We start from the raw sequence: 17,683 nt of genomic DNA on the forward strand, positions 1-17,683 counted from the left end.
CTTGGGCAAGGTCTGGCAAAATTATAAATAAAACACAGGGTTTAGTTACATCAGGGTGGGCTCTAAAGTGGGTTAGTCTTTCAATAGGATGATGAAATTAGAGGTACTTGACAAGTTTTATTAAACTTTGGTTTAATAAAAGTCCTACTTCAAACATACACACGTGCCTTCTTTTTGTTGAAGGCACAATCTTGTGGTTGTCCCGAAAATGCTTCTTTAATTTGAAGAATATATTCAAATGACTATACAAGAGTGACCTATGACACAGGTCTGTAAGACACAAATCTATAAGGATGTTATTTAAGAAAATATTCTTTGGCAAGAAGAAAAATTTCCTAACCTACTTCTACTTCTTAACATTCAAATTCTTCAAAAGGATGTTTATGTAGTTTTTGATTTATGTTGCAATGTGATGTCACCTGAAAAACCCAGAGCTATTAGCAGGGGATAAAGATAATTTCAGTTTGCTCTCTTAAAAAAAAAAGTGCTGAGAAAAACGAAGTGAAGAAAGCTCAGTGGTGATACTTTAAAATTAGGGTTTAGGTTAAATATTTATTATTTTCTTCAATGTGACAAAAACATCTTAAGAAAACACACAGCCAAGACAGATAATGGCAATAATTCGTATCAGGTTATTTACTAAGTTACCAAGACCTTTAAAAGCCATTAGTTAATACTCTGGAAAGGGCTCTAATATAAATCTTAAAATATAAGAATTATTTATGCAATGGTATAAAAAAATGTCAGACTCTATGTTGGGTTAACATCTGTTCAGTTTTATTGTGATTATTCAGTGATTCTGTAAGACTGTGCCTCACAAAATATAGTGCAAAAGCTAATGAAATACATAATAACTGAATCTGAATTGGACCAGATCAGGTGAGTTTCTGGAGAGGGGAGAAGTGAGACACTTACCGGAAAAACTACATGGTCAGGTGTGTCTGTGTCAGGAAGCAGGTCTAAAGTGCATGGCTTACTGCTTTACTGAAGAACTAGGAATGAATGGCACTACAAATGAGCATTATATCATTGATCTAAAACCAGTGAAACATAAGTTTTCAGCAGTTTAATTTTAAAAAGTACCATCGGGTGCTAATGTTACAACTTGAGTCAAAGAAGACATGTCTCTTCTGTGAGTTGTTCAGTGTGATATCATTATTATTAACCCAAATTCATCTTAGAGTAGGTTTGACTTGAAAGTTTTCAGTGAGCTGTGCTGAGCCTAAAAATTCTCCCCAAACTGTAGCATCTGTTCTGTATTTACAAACTGAAATAACTACGGATGTCAAATGAGAGAAGATTCTATTTCCTTTAGAAAATGAGTCTTTTTTTTTAGAAGTTTGCATCAAAAATCTTTTTAAACCTTAAAGCTTTTTATTTTCCTGGCACAAAATAGCTAATGTGCAATTGTTGCAATTTCTTCTACCCAGTGCCCTGCCAGACCGTTTTAGACTACCTGAAGACGGTGCTTCAACACCACAACCAGCTCATGATCCCACAGCCAGCCGACCAGCCGGCCGAGGTAGGTCTCATTCCATTTGGAATTTCCTTAGGGTGAAGCATCTTGGTAGTTTATACCCAGGTATATGTACACCAGAACAGATTGGCTAGCAAAATACATGTTTGACTCTGAGGTTTATGGGTGAGTATACATCCTGCGGAGAAAGATCACGCATAGCGAAGATTCAACTCTGTACTCTGAGGGGGAGAAAAAGAAATAGTTTAAATCCTGTGGGCAAGTCTCCCCCCATTCTTTTGGCACAGAGAACCCACCTGTCGTTCCCTCAGGCAGAGCCAGTGTTTGTTCCAAGTCTTCCCACCCTGAAAATCAGCCCTCCTTTGATTCTCCCTTCGTCCCTCAATGATTATCTTTTCTTTCCCCTTCCATCACCCGAAGCATCCTATCGGCACCTTCATCCTACACCACGACACATCCCGCTCCTTGAAGGTTGGGCCCAGGTCTTGTCCCCATTGGCATCCCCAGTGCGCATCATCGAAGGCATTTGCTGAATGGGGACCTCATTCTTCTCCGTGATTAAACACTTGAAAGACTGGTGTATATTCATTGCTCCACTCTCAGTTCCCATTTGCTCTCCCCTGCCTCCGTAATCCGGCTCCACCTCCACTACTCAGCGAATGGTCTGCAAGAGCCCCCCACCCTGCTACTCTCCCAGTTGTCCCGTCCAGGGGCCCATTTTCCAGCCCTCGTCATCCGCAGGGCCTCACCCCTCCTCCAGGTGCTCCCTTTCTCTGGGCCTTTGTGTCAGGACTCCCTTGTGGTTCCCCATCCCTTTCTTATTAAGCTTTAAGGAGTTTTCCCACCACTGTCCTCTGGACTTTGATCTTTCATCTCTCCACTGCCTTTCTCTGCTCAGTTACATTCTCTCTGAACATCAACCATGTGTGGGTTAGCGAGTCCCAAATCTAGATGTAGACCCCAATCCCCAGGACTCGACTCCAGACCATTGTGTCCTACTGCCTGACCAGTGGAACTCACGATGCCTCCTCTGAATACCCACCCTCACTCCTGTTTCCTCTTCAATAAAAGCAGCACCAACCCTGGGCAGAAACTTTCGAGGCATCACAGACTCTTCCTCTTCCTCATTCCTGACGGTCATGTTGAATAGTCTCTTCTCTCTAGTTCACTCTCAATCACATTTCACCTGGGCTGTTGCAGTAGATTCTTTCTTCTCCGTGCTCCACACTGGAAAGTTGTTTTTCTAAAATACAGATCCAAAATAAATATCACATGCTTAAAATCCTTTGCTCCCTAAAATAGGGTCCACATTTTTTAAAATTTTTTTTTAACTGACTCCTCTTTTAAACCCAAAGTCTTTCCAATCAGTTTCTTTTCTTTTTTTTTTTTTTTTTAATTTATTTATTTTATTTGGTCACGCCAGGTCTTAGCTGCAGCAGGCGGGCTCCTTAGTTGTAGCTCGTGGGCTCCCTAGTTGCAGCATGGGAACTTTTAGTTGCACCATGCATGTGGGATCTAGTTCCCTGACCAGGGATCGAACCCAGGCCCCCTGCATTGGGAGCTCGGCGTCCTACCCACTGTGCCACCAGGGAAGTCCCGGGTCCACTTATTTTAGCTTGACATTTCTATTATACAAAAAGCACATCTGAAAAGTCCACTTCTTCCAGAAGCTCTTCCTGATTGCCACACCCCTCTGTGCTCAGAGAGTACATTGTTCATGAGACTAAATCAGAACTTACTTAAAAGTTAATATACACCTCCGTCTTCCATCTGGATATGACTCTATGAAGACATTAAATAAGTGCTGTTCAAATTGGTTTGTTCATAGTGACTTGACAATAGGTCAGAGTTGGTATAGGTCACCAATACCCTTTTGGTGGCTAATATGAAGAGAATTCTATAAAAATATAAAAATAAGGGAAATATCTACATTTCCTCCAGATAGGACTATTTAAACCTTTATTACCCATCATCATCGTTATTACTATATTATTTTTATTGTCATTTCAGGCAAATGAGCATCTTCTCAGTCGTATTATTCAATCACATTTGATTTCTATTAGCTGTGCTGAAACAGCATGGGTAACCTCATCCACAACACAGAGAGCAGTCTGAGTTGTTTGGGGCTATAAATGACTTTCTCTCTTACTCCTTCCTCCCTTCCTTCCTTCCTTCCTTCCTTCCTTCCTTCCTTCCTTCCTTCCCTCCCTCCCTCCCTCCCTCCCTCCTTCCCTCCCTTCCTTCCTTCCTTCCTTCCTTCCTGTCTCCCTTCTTCCCTTTCTTTCTTTCTTGAAAATGACTTCCAAATGGTATTTCTACATTTTGGAAGAGCTTTTGAGCTCTTCTGTAGGAGTGGATGCTTTCAAGCTTGGAGAGGGCACCTTCCCTGGATTTCCAGCTCTCTCATCTCAAGTACCTCCCATCTGGAAATAGCCTCAGCTCTTGTTTTAGGGACAGCTCTGAATTTGGGGACAGGGTTCCCAGCTGTGCCTTTTGACTTGTGAGACTTTGGGAGAGGATTTAACCTTCTTGGCCAAGCAGCCACGGGCATCCTGGCTTGCCAGATGAGCTCACACACCCGAGGGAAAGCTGTTTTTGAAACATACAGCGTTAGATAAATAAAAGGTTTGAAAACTAGCTGCACAGTCTCCTTTTGTAAGGCTGACAAGCATACTTACAGAGACAATGACCAAGAGGATGATTTCAAATTAAGGACGGTGGAAGGCCTCTGTCCTCAGTAGCCCTTTTTAATGGCCTCTTGTCTTCGGTGCTCTCCTTAATAAAGTTCTTTAACTTTGCCAATTTATACACAGTAGAAGCTCTTCAATGTCCCAGTACCACAGAAGTTTAAAGAAAAGTAAGAAAAGTAAGAGCTCTTCATTGTAGCCACCGGCACTGAGTGTCTGCTCCGTGCCAGCCGCGGTAGTATTTACTGCATCAGTCACCCGATGGTTGTTCATTGCACCTAGTATATGTCAGGCACTGTTCTTCCTTGCTATCTGCCTCCTCCTCCCCCCAGCCATAACCTTCTGTTCCTTATCTTTGTGGAGGACACCCCCGTTTCACCTGGGAATCATCTTCACTCCTCAGTCCCCCATACCCCGGCTCAGTGGATTGGTTGCCTGACCACCTCGGTTTTACATCTCTCATCCTCACTTCTCCATCGGCACTGCCCGTCACTCCAGTCGTCCCTCCATCTCTCCCCTCCTGCCATGAAACAGCAGCCTGGGCTGAAGGGCCCTTCGGAACCTCTGGGCTCCTGCCCATCTTTTGATCATACATAGTACACAGAGCCAAGGGTTGGTTTATGCTCCCGAGTACTCGTATATTAAACCCATGATAATTTAGTTCTTCCCATGTTATAGATGGGGAAACTTTGGTCCAACAAGTTAAAGTAATTTGCTCAAGAAACGACAAATAAAACCCAGAACCAAGATTTAGTTCAAACCCAGGCTGACTGTAAATTCAAACCACAAACCACTTCCCTCAGCTGCTTCCCTTAAAAAGGACACAAAGTCACACTCCTGCTATTTCAAGGGAGTATGAATGCTGTGGTGATGAGTTTCCATGGGTATAATTCAGTCACAGTTTCATAGCCATACCTGCTGCCTCTTTCTTTCCTGTTGGCTCCTATACCGTTTGCCCTTCTCAGAGCTTAACTGAACAGAGCACTTTTTAAAATTAAAACCTATCAGTTCCAAATACTGCCAAATTTATAACCTGCAGTAAATTTGCAGAGTTGTAAAATTGAGTGAGTTTCCCTTCTTTATTTTGTACACCTTAATTACTGGGGAAGAAGTACATTAAAACTGAGATCATGGGTTAATTAATTTGTCCTGGACTGTAGAATTTTATGGACAACCAGAACTAAAATAATGGTTGTGTAGGTGCAATTGACTAAACATGGCTTATAAATGTTACAGAAATTCCTGTAATTAGTCCCACTGCAACTATTTAGTCTGGGAATTTTATAGCAGACATAAATTATGAAGGTGAAAAGTAAGAAAAATTTTGAGTTGACATAGTGGCATTTGCAGAAGCTATAATTTGAGGAAACTTGTTTTGCATTATTATTAGTGATTATTTTTTTCTGTTTCCACAGTTTCCCCCTCTTTAAAATTCACTTTTTAATGTTGTTTCCACTGAAATACAATGTCTGTCAGATATTAGGTGCATGAAACACAAAAAAATACCTTATGGAAGTAGCCCACCAGCATCATTTCTAAAAGTACTTAACCGCCAACCAAAGGATGAAGAGACCTGTTTGATCACACTCTTCAAAGTCATTTTTTGCATATTTTAATAGACTGAAAAGGAAAGTTACAGGTTATATTTAAATAGTGTTCCCTGTCATTGGATCTTGACACATTTTAACCTACCTGTTAAAACGCAAGTTATAAATAGCTCCTCTTTCAAAGGTGTTCATTATACCTCATTGGCTCTTGTTACAGAAAATGCAAATGTAATTTGAAAAGTGCCCGTTCTGAGTGTGAGCAATTACTTGTGCTGTTCCGTACCTGGTTCATTGTCTGTATAGCCACTTGGTTAAAAAGCACGTTCGCCTTTGAAATGGAGATCGCCTGGGCTGCTGGCTGGCCGGCCGGCTCAGTAGGTAATGAGAAAATATTTCGCCTTTCCAGGGAAGCAAGCAGCTGTTGAACAACTATCCTGTCTACATAACGAGCAAACAGTGGGACGAGGCTGTAAATTCTTCAAAGAAAGACGGGAGGCGGCTCCTTCGATACCTCATCAGATTTGTTTTCACGACCGATGAGCTTAAGTACTCATGCGGCCTTGGGAAAAGGAAAAGGTCAGTGCAGTCAGGAGAGACAGGTCCTGAAAGACGCCCTCTGGATCCAGTTAAAGTAACATGCCTCCGAGGTACTGCATCCTTCCACTCAGTGTCCGTCTGTGATCTCATTTCACCGCATTGGCTGTGGCCGCCCCGTGCAAGTGTGCAGCCTTTCCTGTATTTTGGTTTTTTTTCCGCTGAGACGTTATAGGCTTCATGTGGCCCATCTCCTTGGTATCAAGAAGTTCTTTAAAATTTCTTCGTTTGCTTTAGCACTTAACGGCACATAAGCACTGCACAGCACCTCATGTTTCACGCTTTAAGTTCAGATTCTCTTTGCTGCCCGGGAAAGGCAACCTCCAGCAGAACTGGAGCACTGGGGAAAGCACAGAGGAAAAGAAGCCGAGGAACCTCAAAAATTATCCCGATTTCATTTGCAGCCTATGACGCCCTCCCCCAATCTAGCTACCTTCTCGAGAATACTTGCCCCAACTCCTTAAATGTATTTAGAATTAATTTTCCTTAGGCCTAAAGTATTTCTCGCCCGCTCAGATTTTATTCTGTTCGGTTTTTTTTAAAGTTTCTGTATTAACAAGTACTACTCAGATAATACCACTTCCTCAGCATTAACAGCTGATTACTTTGTAGCTGATCCACACTGTGGATAGGCCAGGCAGAGGGTAAGGAGGTGTATACGGTTGATTCAGTGGTGCAAATAAATAAACACAGACAAGTGGAAACATTGTAGTGCCAACAAAAGCGCATTCACACCTGAAAAATCCATATCAGATAGCTCAAATGTTAACCTGTACAGTTCAAGAGTGATTTTATTGGTTGGAAAGACAATAATGATTTACTCTGGACAGGGATCGAAATATTTCCTGGTGAAGAAATCACAGTGAAAAACCTTATCACTGATAAGGCCTTAGTCATCAGAAGGGACACTCATTCCTGCACCCCTCTGGGCATGCCCACAGTGACCGTCAGCGTGCCTAAGGTGCCTGTGTAGTATTTGTTAGTAGCGGAGATCCCCAGACCCACCCTGAACTTCTGATTCAGCGGGTCTGGGGTGAAGACAGGGGAGGCACGCATTACTGCACCTCACAACCACCCCAGGTGACTGATGCTGGTGGCCTAGACTTGAGAAAACCACCTAGAATGAAAGCACCAGTATTAACTCAGCACAGGTGTGCTGGAGCACCCCCTGTTGGCCAGTCTGAAAATTCTGCTTACTCAGAGTGACTGGGCGATGGAAATTTCCAGGGGCTGTCTTAGCAAACTAGCCACAGTTTCCTTTATTCCCCAGCGTCATCAGAGCAGACGGAGGCAGCAGAGGCCGTGGTGAGCTTGGGGGCTGTCCTGAGAGCCCGCTCCGCGAGTGCTCTGGAAGTTGCCCTGAGGCTTACAAGGGAATCAGGATAAGGGGCCTCACCAAGGTATCCCTTTCCAGAAATCCTTGTTAAACAATTGATATTTTAACAAGCAAGTCAGTGAAACTGAGGGATTAATATACATCTCAAAGCACTAGTGTCAATGCTGCGGGACCCACTGTGACACCGATGCAGCCCAGGCTGGCTGCCTGACCAGAATGTGTACTCTCCAGCAGGAAGAGCTGGGCAGGACCCACAGGCTTCCACCCGCCCATGGGTGGAGAATGCATAGGCAAGAACTGCTAATTGTGTCAGGGGCAGCTGGTTAGAGCATTTATGTCTGTCCCAAAGGCTGAAATCCTGGGGCCTTCCTGTGACCTAAATGGGATTCCCTTCCTGCAGGTTTATGCTCGCTGACTCCCAGGGTGGACATCCTTGTGGTCAGCAAGATTAGAATAGCCAAGGAAGCCTCAGACAGTTGGGACACTTGAGGGATGGAAAGCAGGGTGCTTCGGGGAATGAAATCAAATTCTAGGCTGGCCTGTCCCCAGGGTGGTTTGACCCCGGAAGGAAGGGGGGTCAATGATGTGAGGATGCTTCATACCCGTGTAACAGAATGAGCTCTACTCTTAGCTTGTGGTGGTCGGGCACAATGTTAGGGAAAGTCCTGTTGCAGCAGTGGGCACTGAGGAGGGGGAGGAGGTGGGAGGTGTCACAGAGCAGCACGTTCTTAGAGTGGCCGGGCTGCAGCATCCTCAGCAATTAGCCTTGATTTCCTCTCGTGGATACTTTGAGTCTTTCATTTCTTCGTGTTCATATGAGAGTGGGGAATCTGGATAGAGATAAACTACTTAAACAGTTATTGAATACTTACTGAGCACATGAGGTAGGGAGCTTGAGGAAGACAGAGAGGAATAGAAAACAGAATGCCTGAATTCTGGAGTTGGTAGCCTGGCTGCAGATGATCTGCGGACATAATGAATAGATGTGAATGCAAGGAAAATAATAGGGAGAGGACTCGATATTTGAGCACTCGTGGTCCCAGAATACCTCCTTTCTCTCTGCTCAGCATTATAATGACCATGACCTAGGTCTGAAAAGCATCCTTCGGCGTTTCCTAGGCCTGTACCCCAGCATAAGCCATCTGGTTCCTGACAGTTTTCCAGGGCGAGGAGCTGAATAAACACAGTTGTTTCCCCAAGGAAGGCCACTAGGGCTGGGACTTAGGCGAGGTGAATGAGTCTCTCACCTCAGGCATGGAGTTGAAGGGGTTGCCCCTGCGTCTCTGCTAAGATGGGCGCAGCTCAGTTCATGGGATTTTTCTGGTCCAAGTACTTAAAAGCATCAGCTTCCATGGGCAAATAGGGTTGGGATTTCACAAATAAATTTCAGGCAAATCCAGTCCTACAACCAGAACCATTGTCTTGTAGAGGGAGCAGTGCTGGCGAAGAAACGGTGTGTAAATGGCAGTCACCTTGAACTTTCAGTCAGCTGTGAAAAAAAAACAACAGTTTGACTTAGAACTTTTTCCAGAATGCTCATTTCAGTTTACAGATGTCCCTATTAAAATAGCTGTGTAGGAACTACACATGTTCCCTGACCCCCTGAGAAAATAGAGGAAGGGTTAATATGAGCTCAACCCAAGGGAGGCCGAGTTTGTTTCATTGGAGTCTGAGCTACTTTTTGTGTATTCTTTCTTCCAGGCACGCTAATTGCTTTCTGGTGGTATTAAATATTTGGAGGAAAAGTCATCTAAAAAATATTTGTCAGTACACTTATAGATATCACAATTAGAGAAATAAAGTATAGCCTATAGTAACATTTTAAGAATGTGAAAACCTCTTCTGAACCAAAACTTAGGCAATTTCTCACTCATTGAGATTTTATTTTTTTGCACTTAATCTACAAAGCGTTAGCTGGTTAAAGAATACCATCTAATGATACTTGCTGTGCTTCTGAGGATAGTTAACATTCTAAGAATGTGAGCACGTTAACAACAGGGTTTTGAAATGCACTCTTAACTTTTTTTTACCAAGCACGGTGCACGCCACGCCTCGCAAATCAAATGCACCTTTCATAGCAGTCGTGCCTTAGAGGGGCCACTCTCACTTATGTAATTTTTACTTCTGCACCTGAGTAGAAAATGTGTATGGCGTAAGTTGGGTCTAATAAGTGACATCATCATGGCATTACATTGGATGTCCCATAAAGCTTTTCTTACAGAGCTTCTGTTAAAGTTTAAGCAGCCTTCCTATCATTCGCTGCCAAAACCAGCTGTTTTTCTCTCTCTTTTTTTTTACTGTTGTGTGTATTCCCACAGAATTCATTAGGATGCACTGCACCTCCAACCCCGACTGGTGGATGCCCTCGGAGGAACAGATAAACAAAGTGTTCAGTGACGCCGTGGGTCACGCCCGGCAGGGGCGGGCAGTGGGGACTTTCCTGCACAACGGAGGCTCATTTTATGAAGGGATCGATCACCAGGCTTCCCAGGATGAAGTCTTCAGTAGAAATTCCCAGGATGGGTCTGGTGATTAGTGGACAGAATCTTTCCACGCTAGCAGCCGGTCCTCTCAAGAGTTCCAGTTGTGAATGTTCTGTTACCATCACTTTAGAATCCAAAGCATGTCACTCTGTCACATCCTAACAGAGTTAAGGTTTACATATCCTAAACCTTAACTCTTGACCTAACTGCCACAGTTCCTAGTACAAACCCATTTTAGGGTTGTTTGGGAAGTCTATGGAGCCTACAGAAATTTTCAGAATATCACATTATACAAAGAAAAAATGACAATTGATTTTAAATGATGACTAGTTAGACGGTGAGGGTGAGGAAAGAGAGGTGAGCTCCTGGTCACCTGTCTGAAATCTTCAAGTCAGCTGTTTCCTGAGCAGAGCTGGTCCCCACAGAGATTGGGTTAGTGTTCCTGCCCATGGGAGAAGGTAGAGACATGGCGTTATCTTAAGGGACAGGGAATAAGCATTCTCTTAACTTAATTCAAATAAGTTGTCTTTATGTTTTCCAAAGACTTGAATTTATACTTCTCAGCAAAGACATAGGATAGGTGACATTGCATGCTGTGTCTACATTGACGGAGCCTGTTATTAAAAAGAAACCAGAGATCAGAAGCCACCTGTAGACAATGATTAATTGGGAGTCAGCTGTTATTTTTACCACAAAAAAAAATTTCTACTCTGTTGATCGGGAAGGCACTATATGATCTCTGAAGTTAACAAACAGTAATAGTTTTCACTGTATCAGTCAAGAAACATCCAAAGATTCAAAACCATTTTCAAATGCTCGATTTTGTAAGTTCACAGATCCGCAGTTTCCATAGCCTTAAATCGGGCTTTGTTGACACAATGCCAAAGTGATGGGTTGAACAATGAGAATTTCAGTCAGTTTGGTGCACTGAGGACCAAACAAGTGATGTGACTGATGGTATTCACTGAATTGACCAGATGTTCTGGAATTGTATACACACAGCTTCAAGGCCATTCTGACAACTATGCAATGGGCTTGTCTGTAATTTCTCAGAAATTTGAGGGTCTTTTTGTGCTGAGTTGATCTTTAGAATTTGCATAAATCTTGTTTCTTGTTGTCACCGATGGAAATGTTTCATCCCAACTGCTGTGTGCCTCCTTCCCGCCAGTATTCCCCTGAACTACTGGCTCTGGCTGAGTTAGCAGTGACCACTCCCACCCACTTTCCCTGGTTTAATTTGTGGAGCTTCATCTGTGAAGTTAGTAGTAATGTCTTTGGAACCATTTCTTATCAGCAGATGCTCTAGAGATGCTAGGATCTATTTCTGGGTGCTTCAGGTTTGGGTGGGAGGGGAGGCTTCCTTTATCACCCTAATCCAGATGTCTGCATTCTTTGTAGAGTTGAGGGCTAAATGGACAGCTGTTAGTGAAGGCTGCTAATGTCATCTACAAACATGACTAAGGGTTTTGAAAATGGGTTGGAAATTCATTTGAAGTTTATGAGCATCCATGCATAAAGAGGGTTTTTTCCACTTTTTGACAAAGTAAAGTAATAAATTACCCTTTATCTTCTATAATTAGCATCAACTCTGTGCATGACCCTAGCAATAGGTCCTTCTTTAGCTTTTGTTATGATTATTAGTTTCGCCCACTGAAAAGTTTGTTTATAGAGATGGTCATTTGTCAGATCTGTTCAATGGTATGGGGAGAACTAATATTTCAATCCTGTTTTGGAGCAACTTAGCTAAAATTTGCAAGTAAAGGAAAAGATAAGGGCAAATGCAGTGCTTCTGGGAACGATGAGACTAGTATCTTTGGCTATCCGAGAAAGAAAGATACTCCCTGAGGAGTTTTCAAGGTCTAGGAAGTCAATATCTTATAAGAATCTTTGGTGACATGAAATCTTGGCCAGGAGAAAAATACCACCGTAATCTCACCTGTCTTTCCATCTTACTTTTCCTTTCTTTGCATTGGACTTTAGTTATCCTTACTGCTGAGTTCACTGTCCTTTTTTTTTTCTATAGCAGCAATATTTGACCACTGCCTTAAAAAAAAATACAAAAGAACATCCAATTCTTATCGTTTCCCTGAAAGCTTGCGAATTCCACACATCTTCACATCTACGCGTCATCATGGAGCCGTATGTTGTGCTGATCTTCACTGAAGGTGGTGATGGAGCATTTCTGCATTCGCTCTCCATAGCCGTACAGGTTGGCATGCTTGCGACAAGTGCTTGCTCCACTCCTCTTATCCTCCCCTGAGAAGGCTCCTGGGGTCAGGAGGCTCTGCCCTTCAAGGCCCGTGGTTGCACCAGCCTTTGCTCAAAGGTACACCTGGTCTCTTCCTCCCACCCCTGTTTTCAGGTGAATTATCTATCACCTGTTTTCCAATACTTCACAAATTCTAAAATGTTAAGAGCTGCACATTGGCCATCTCTTACGCACATGAGCAGTCAAGGCCCAGAAAGATGACTGACTTAGCATCACACAGCCAGTTCTAACGCCTCTCCTGGGTCTAGGACCTACGATCCCCTGTCCCCAGTCAGACGTTCCGTTACACTCTTCACAGTTGATGTAGTCGCTGTGTTCCTTTAGCTGAGCCCACCACCTGACCCGGGCACTAATGGCCCCTGGGCTGTGACACAGTGCCTGCTTGGCTGTTCTGCTTTGTCCTCTCCTTAGTCCATGTCACACGCTGCTATTTGCACTTCCCCTTTAAGGCTGGTATGTCACCTGGCTCGTGGTGGTTGCCTGCATGCTCACCTGATTTTCAAATCAGGGTTTGCAAGGATCGCTCACTTATTTTTTGGTAAGGCCATTGCAGCCTCTGTAGCAAGGTTAAAAGCTCACCAGTGAGAAGATTGGATGCTGTCACTGCTCTGTCGGCCTTTCCGTTGATCTCTTGGGAGACCTGGAGACCTGTATATTTTCTTGATTGGATCTTCTACATCTTTGTCTGGCAGCTGGACAAATTGCTCTCTTGAGGAGACACTCATACTCATGTCAGCTTGTAGCAGCTTCCTTGAGTCATTTTAGCACTGGAATAACATAGATCGAATTAAAACAGCTCAGGATGCAGCTGTGCTCCACCACATTGGTGAGAGAAAAGGTCATAGGTCTGGCCTGACACCACAGACCAAATTTGGTATTTTTGTCAGTGACTGGGCATGGTTCCTAATCCCATCTATCAAGGGGACCATACCTACTCTCAGTGACAGTGTCTTGATGCGTCCTGAGTTTCCCCAAATTAAAATCACATCACAAAGAGCATGCCTGCTTTCCCAGTGAATGGAACCCCAAGCGCAGTTCCGCTTGGCCCAGCATAACCCTTCAGTGATCCGTTTGGAGGATGTAGGCCAGGAACCGGGAGATGGGGTGGGGGGATGCGTCATATTCTGCGAGCAGTTACTAAGGTCCCATTTCTCACGGTCTCTTTTGAAGGTCCACCATTCACGATCTCATGGTTTAACCTCAGTATTAAATGCTTTGGAGAAAAACTGTTAACTGAAAATATTCAGCCCTGAACCCAGGCACCACTCTCTTGGCTGAGAATTTCCACTACAGCACTGCGGTTACTGTCACCATTTATGTTTCATAAGGCTTCACTAGGAATGGAGAGGATAGTATTAGAGCATTTGCTGGAAATAGTCATCATCTCCTTTGGTAGGGGAATTGGGAGATATGTTATACATGTGGCTACTTCATAGCTGTAGAGCAAGTGGGTCATTTTATATTCTGGATCTTTCTTAGCCCTTCATCAGTCATAAACACATTGACCTGAGAGATTTGTTCACCAGGATTATAAGGCGATATAAATTACTCAATATCTTATTTGATCCAGCTCCTCCGTGTGTCAGATATCGATAGAATGGTTAAGTCCAGTATATTCTTGTAATATCAGATGTTTTCCAAAACTCTAGACAATAATACAAACTTGGGAATCTACAGGTTCGTGATGTCTACATTTTCCTGCCACCTTTAATGGTTTGACCTCCTGTCGCTATCAGAAAATGGATGGAGCATCAAGTAGGATGAAGCATGCGCTGTTTTCAGGAAAGCAAACGTACGTTGCCCTCATTTGAATTTTGTCATTCAGCGTGTACTCTAGAACCTAAACCTAATACCCACTGACTACCTCCTTAGTTTTTCTTAGATTTCTATCATTTTAAAAAGTCTCATTCTTGGATAACTTCGTTTTAAAAAAGATTTAAACTTTTCTCATTTCACAGTACAGATGTTTGTAACTTTTGACAGCTCTTATATACCAGTTTTTAGAAATGTAATAGAAAGTGATTTTGCACATATGGTGCAAGTCTTGCTGGTGCGTGTTTAATGTGGTGACACTTGCCAAAACTGCTTGGCAAAACATGTCAAATAGGATGCTTGAGTCAGAACTCTAGTGTAAATGTGTCTAAACAGCAGTATGTATCATTACGATATATTTTTGTAAACATAGTGATGGCTTCTTTCAGTCGTGTAAGTACTGGATAAAAATAACCACTTCACTTGAATAATGTAGAAAAATGTCACCCAGTTGATGGCCCTCCGCAGTTACTTACATTATCAGCCAGTGACATCAGTTCTTCTATTTGTGTTATTATTTAGAGAAGAGTGAAGAATTGATACCAGACAACATGGAGTGCAAAAATAATAACTCACCAATACTTGCCTCCTAATTAAAATTCAAAACTATAACGGATATGTTTACACGTTAGAGACCACTTTTACCCTGCACAGTATATTCAATTGCAAGAAACATTGAGAGGTCTGGACTTCACTCATCTAATGACCAGCTCGGCAAGCTTGGCTCTTGAAAACACTAAATTACCAAATCTTTGTGGTAAAAGTAACCAGATTAAATTTCCTCGTGACCATCCATAGCTGGCTAATATACAGGCTAGGTTTTCACTGAATCACAATTCCCCAAATTACAGTAAAAATTCATCTGCTAAGATGACTTATTCAAAAGCCTGTTCATTCTCAGAATAATTGCCCTACTACAAGTAAGTAGCCTGATGGGTCTTGTGCACATTGGAAAACTGTTTAGGCCCATTCAGAACCACTAACAATAACAATAGCTATAGCTTATATACATTGAGGCCTTGCGCGCCAGGTACTTTGGTAAGCACTTTAATGCATCCCCTCATTTTAATCCTCACAACCACCCTCTAGGGTGTTATTGTTACCACCCCATTTTATTGATAAGGACACTGCCCAAGGTACTCAGCTAATAAGAGGAAATCTTTGGGTTTAGTAAGCAGAATGACTAGTTCAGTTTTCCCTAGTAGTTAAGGTTCTCAAACCCCTTAAACACTTCGGAATGGATTTGTTGTTTAATTGAAGTAGTGAATAAATTAGAATTTGTTCACATTTCTGTCATAGGTTCCCAGTACAAAAACGCAGGGATATAAAAGCAAAACTTTGAACTCAGTGAAGTGATGGTCTTTGGAAACGGCTAGATGGTAGAAATGGCACTGGACATCAGTTAGCCAGTGTCCATTCACTTTTCACATTTGTTGTATTCATAGCCTTAGAATTGATGAGTCTGGTTTGGAAGAGAGGGTTTCAATCTATGATGTCACTGTGGGAACTGTCGTGAAGTTTTAGTAGGAAAATACAGTAATCTGTTCTTTCCTGTAGTTGTGGCTTTAACATCTCTGGCTGTGTTTAAGTTCAAGAGCTTGCCATGGCCATCAGGGCCTGGCTTTGTTTCTAAGGAATAGGGCATGCCGGTCCGTGAGAGGGGTCCTGAAACCTTCAAGGTCACTGGTCTAGTCCGACCCTGCCCCATTTAAGCATTGCCTTTGTGTGTCTCTCCTCTCTGGAACTTCATGTAGCAGCCTAACACTGGGGCCAACTTGCCTTTACTCTATTTTCTATGATGAACACTTGTGGAGAAACTGTGACAAATCCATTGATCCTAATATTTTTATTGTTGAAGTCTTGTTGATTCTCTATGAATAATTTCTATTTGATTGTACTGTGTAGAGTTAAAACCCACCAGAGGTATGTTAATAAAACTATAAATGCGTAGTGTAATATAGAATAGCAAGATTTTTTGTGAACAATTTATATAGAAGAGTAAGTTGTTTTTTAAGTGTTAGGCACTTTTCTTTTGGGAACTTAAAATGTTATAAGAGTTTTTTAAACATTCAATATTTTTAATTATAAGAAACATTTGTTACTAGAGTCAATTATTTCAGGTGTTCTAACTGGAGTATTGATTTTATTACCTCATATACCTCTAGAATGCCACATGTTCTGTTGGAGATAAAATTGCACAATAAATGTCAAGTCTCTGTTAAGTGTTTTAACTTGCTTTTTGCATCTTTCTCCAATTCAAGACGATCTTCTGGTTTGTTTGTTTGTTTGTTTTGTTTGTATAAACAGAAAAGACAGTTATGTCAGGGAACTGACCAGAACTCATCCAAAAATTCGCTTGATCTAGTGAATGAAAGGGACAACCAATGATGATCCAGGAGTGTAATCCAAGATTTCTGTACAGTATTTTGTACATTCACATTTTTTTTTCTTTTTTTTTTTTTTTAATGATATTCTTGTCTGCTTACATTCTTTTTATTTATGTATGTATGTATGTATGTATGGCTGTGTTGGGTCTTCGTTTCTGTGTGAGGGCTTTCTCTAGTTGTGGCAAGCGGGGGCCACTGTTCATTGCGGTTTGCGGGCCTCTCACTATCGCGGCCTCTCGTTGCCGAGCACAGGCTCCAGACGCGCAGGCTCAGCAATTGTGGCTCACGGGCCGAGTTGCTCCACGGCATGTGGGATCCCCCCAGACCAGGGCTCGAACCCGCGTCCCCGGCATTGGCAGGCAGACTCTCAACCACTGCGCCACCAGGGAAGCCCTACATTCACATTTTAAACATACATGCTTCTATAGTTCCATTCTATCAGGGAGAGGAGGAACCCTACAGCTGCTACTCTTGACCTTTAACAATAAACAGACGCTGCTTGTTTATGGTTTTTGAACAGTGACCTGACTACAAAAGCAAAGTAGCTATGGCTAAATAAGGTGGCGTAGTGGTGGCTTCCCACTTTTAGTCATTACGTAAAATACAAACCTGATGTATCAACCATTACTGAACAGCGAAATTGAATAAGTGTCATTCATAAGTTAGACTCAGTAAAAACTAAGACAAAACACATTTTTCACTTTAGGGAAAAGAGATGTTTTATTTTTGCACTGCAAGATGCAATGTTCTGAACAGTAGTTTTGGATGAAAAAATAATAATTTAGTCCAAATAATTTGAGTTTGAATTGGAATTTCAATTAAAATGAAATTTAAATTATTTTATTATTCTAAAGCATTAAAAGAGGATTATTAAGTAACTTCGGTTTTTTAATATTTTGTAGCAGGTCACACAGAGTAAAAGCTACAGATCAAAAAAGTATTAGGAACAAATTCAGCAAGGTTGTGAGATACAAGATCGATATACGAAAATCAAATGTATTTCTATACACTAGCAATAAACACTCTGAAAATGAAATTAAAGAAAACAATTTTATTTTCAATAACATCAGAAAGAATAAAATACTTAGGAA

At 42.1% G+C, this 17,683-nt stretch overlaps 1 protein-coding gene across 5 annotated transcripts in view; it reads left to right on the top strand.

Annotated features, from left to right (window-relative positions):
* Nucleotides 1–17,683, top strand: part of BEND4 (BEN domain containing 4) — a 64,053-nt gene that overhangs the window by 16,288 nt on the left and 30,082 nt on the right. The window contains exons 3-5 of one of the 5 annotated variants that reach the window (XR_014264399.1): nucleotides 1,431–1,522; nucleotides 6,118–6,358; nucleotides 9,960–14,185. Coding sequence is in view for 4 of the 5 variants with exons in the window: in XM_082464253.1 (XP_082320379.1) it covers nucleotides 1,431–1,522; nucleotides 6,118–6,358; nucleotides 9,960–10,177 (551 nt within the window). In the remaining variant the exon portion in view is untranslated. Of the gene's footprint in view, nucleotides 1–1,430; nucleotides 1,523–6,117; nucleotides 6,359–9,959; nucleotides 16,643–17,683 lie in introns of those variants that run through there. The other 4 variants (XM_082464253.1, XM_082464255.1, XM_082464254.1 and 1 more) reach the window with 4 other exon arrangements.

This window comes from Balaenoptera physalus (genome assembly GCF_965194825.1).
Source record: "Balaenoptera physalus genome assembly, chromosome: 5".
In the NCBI taxonomy this organism is placed as follows: domain Eukaryota; kingdom Metazoa; phylum Chordata; class Mammalia; order Artiodactyla; family Balaenopteridae; genus Balaenoptera; species Balaenoptera physalus.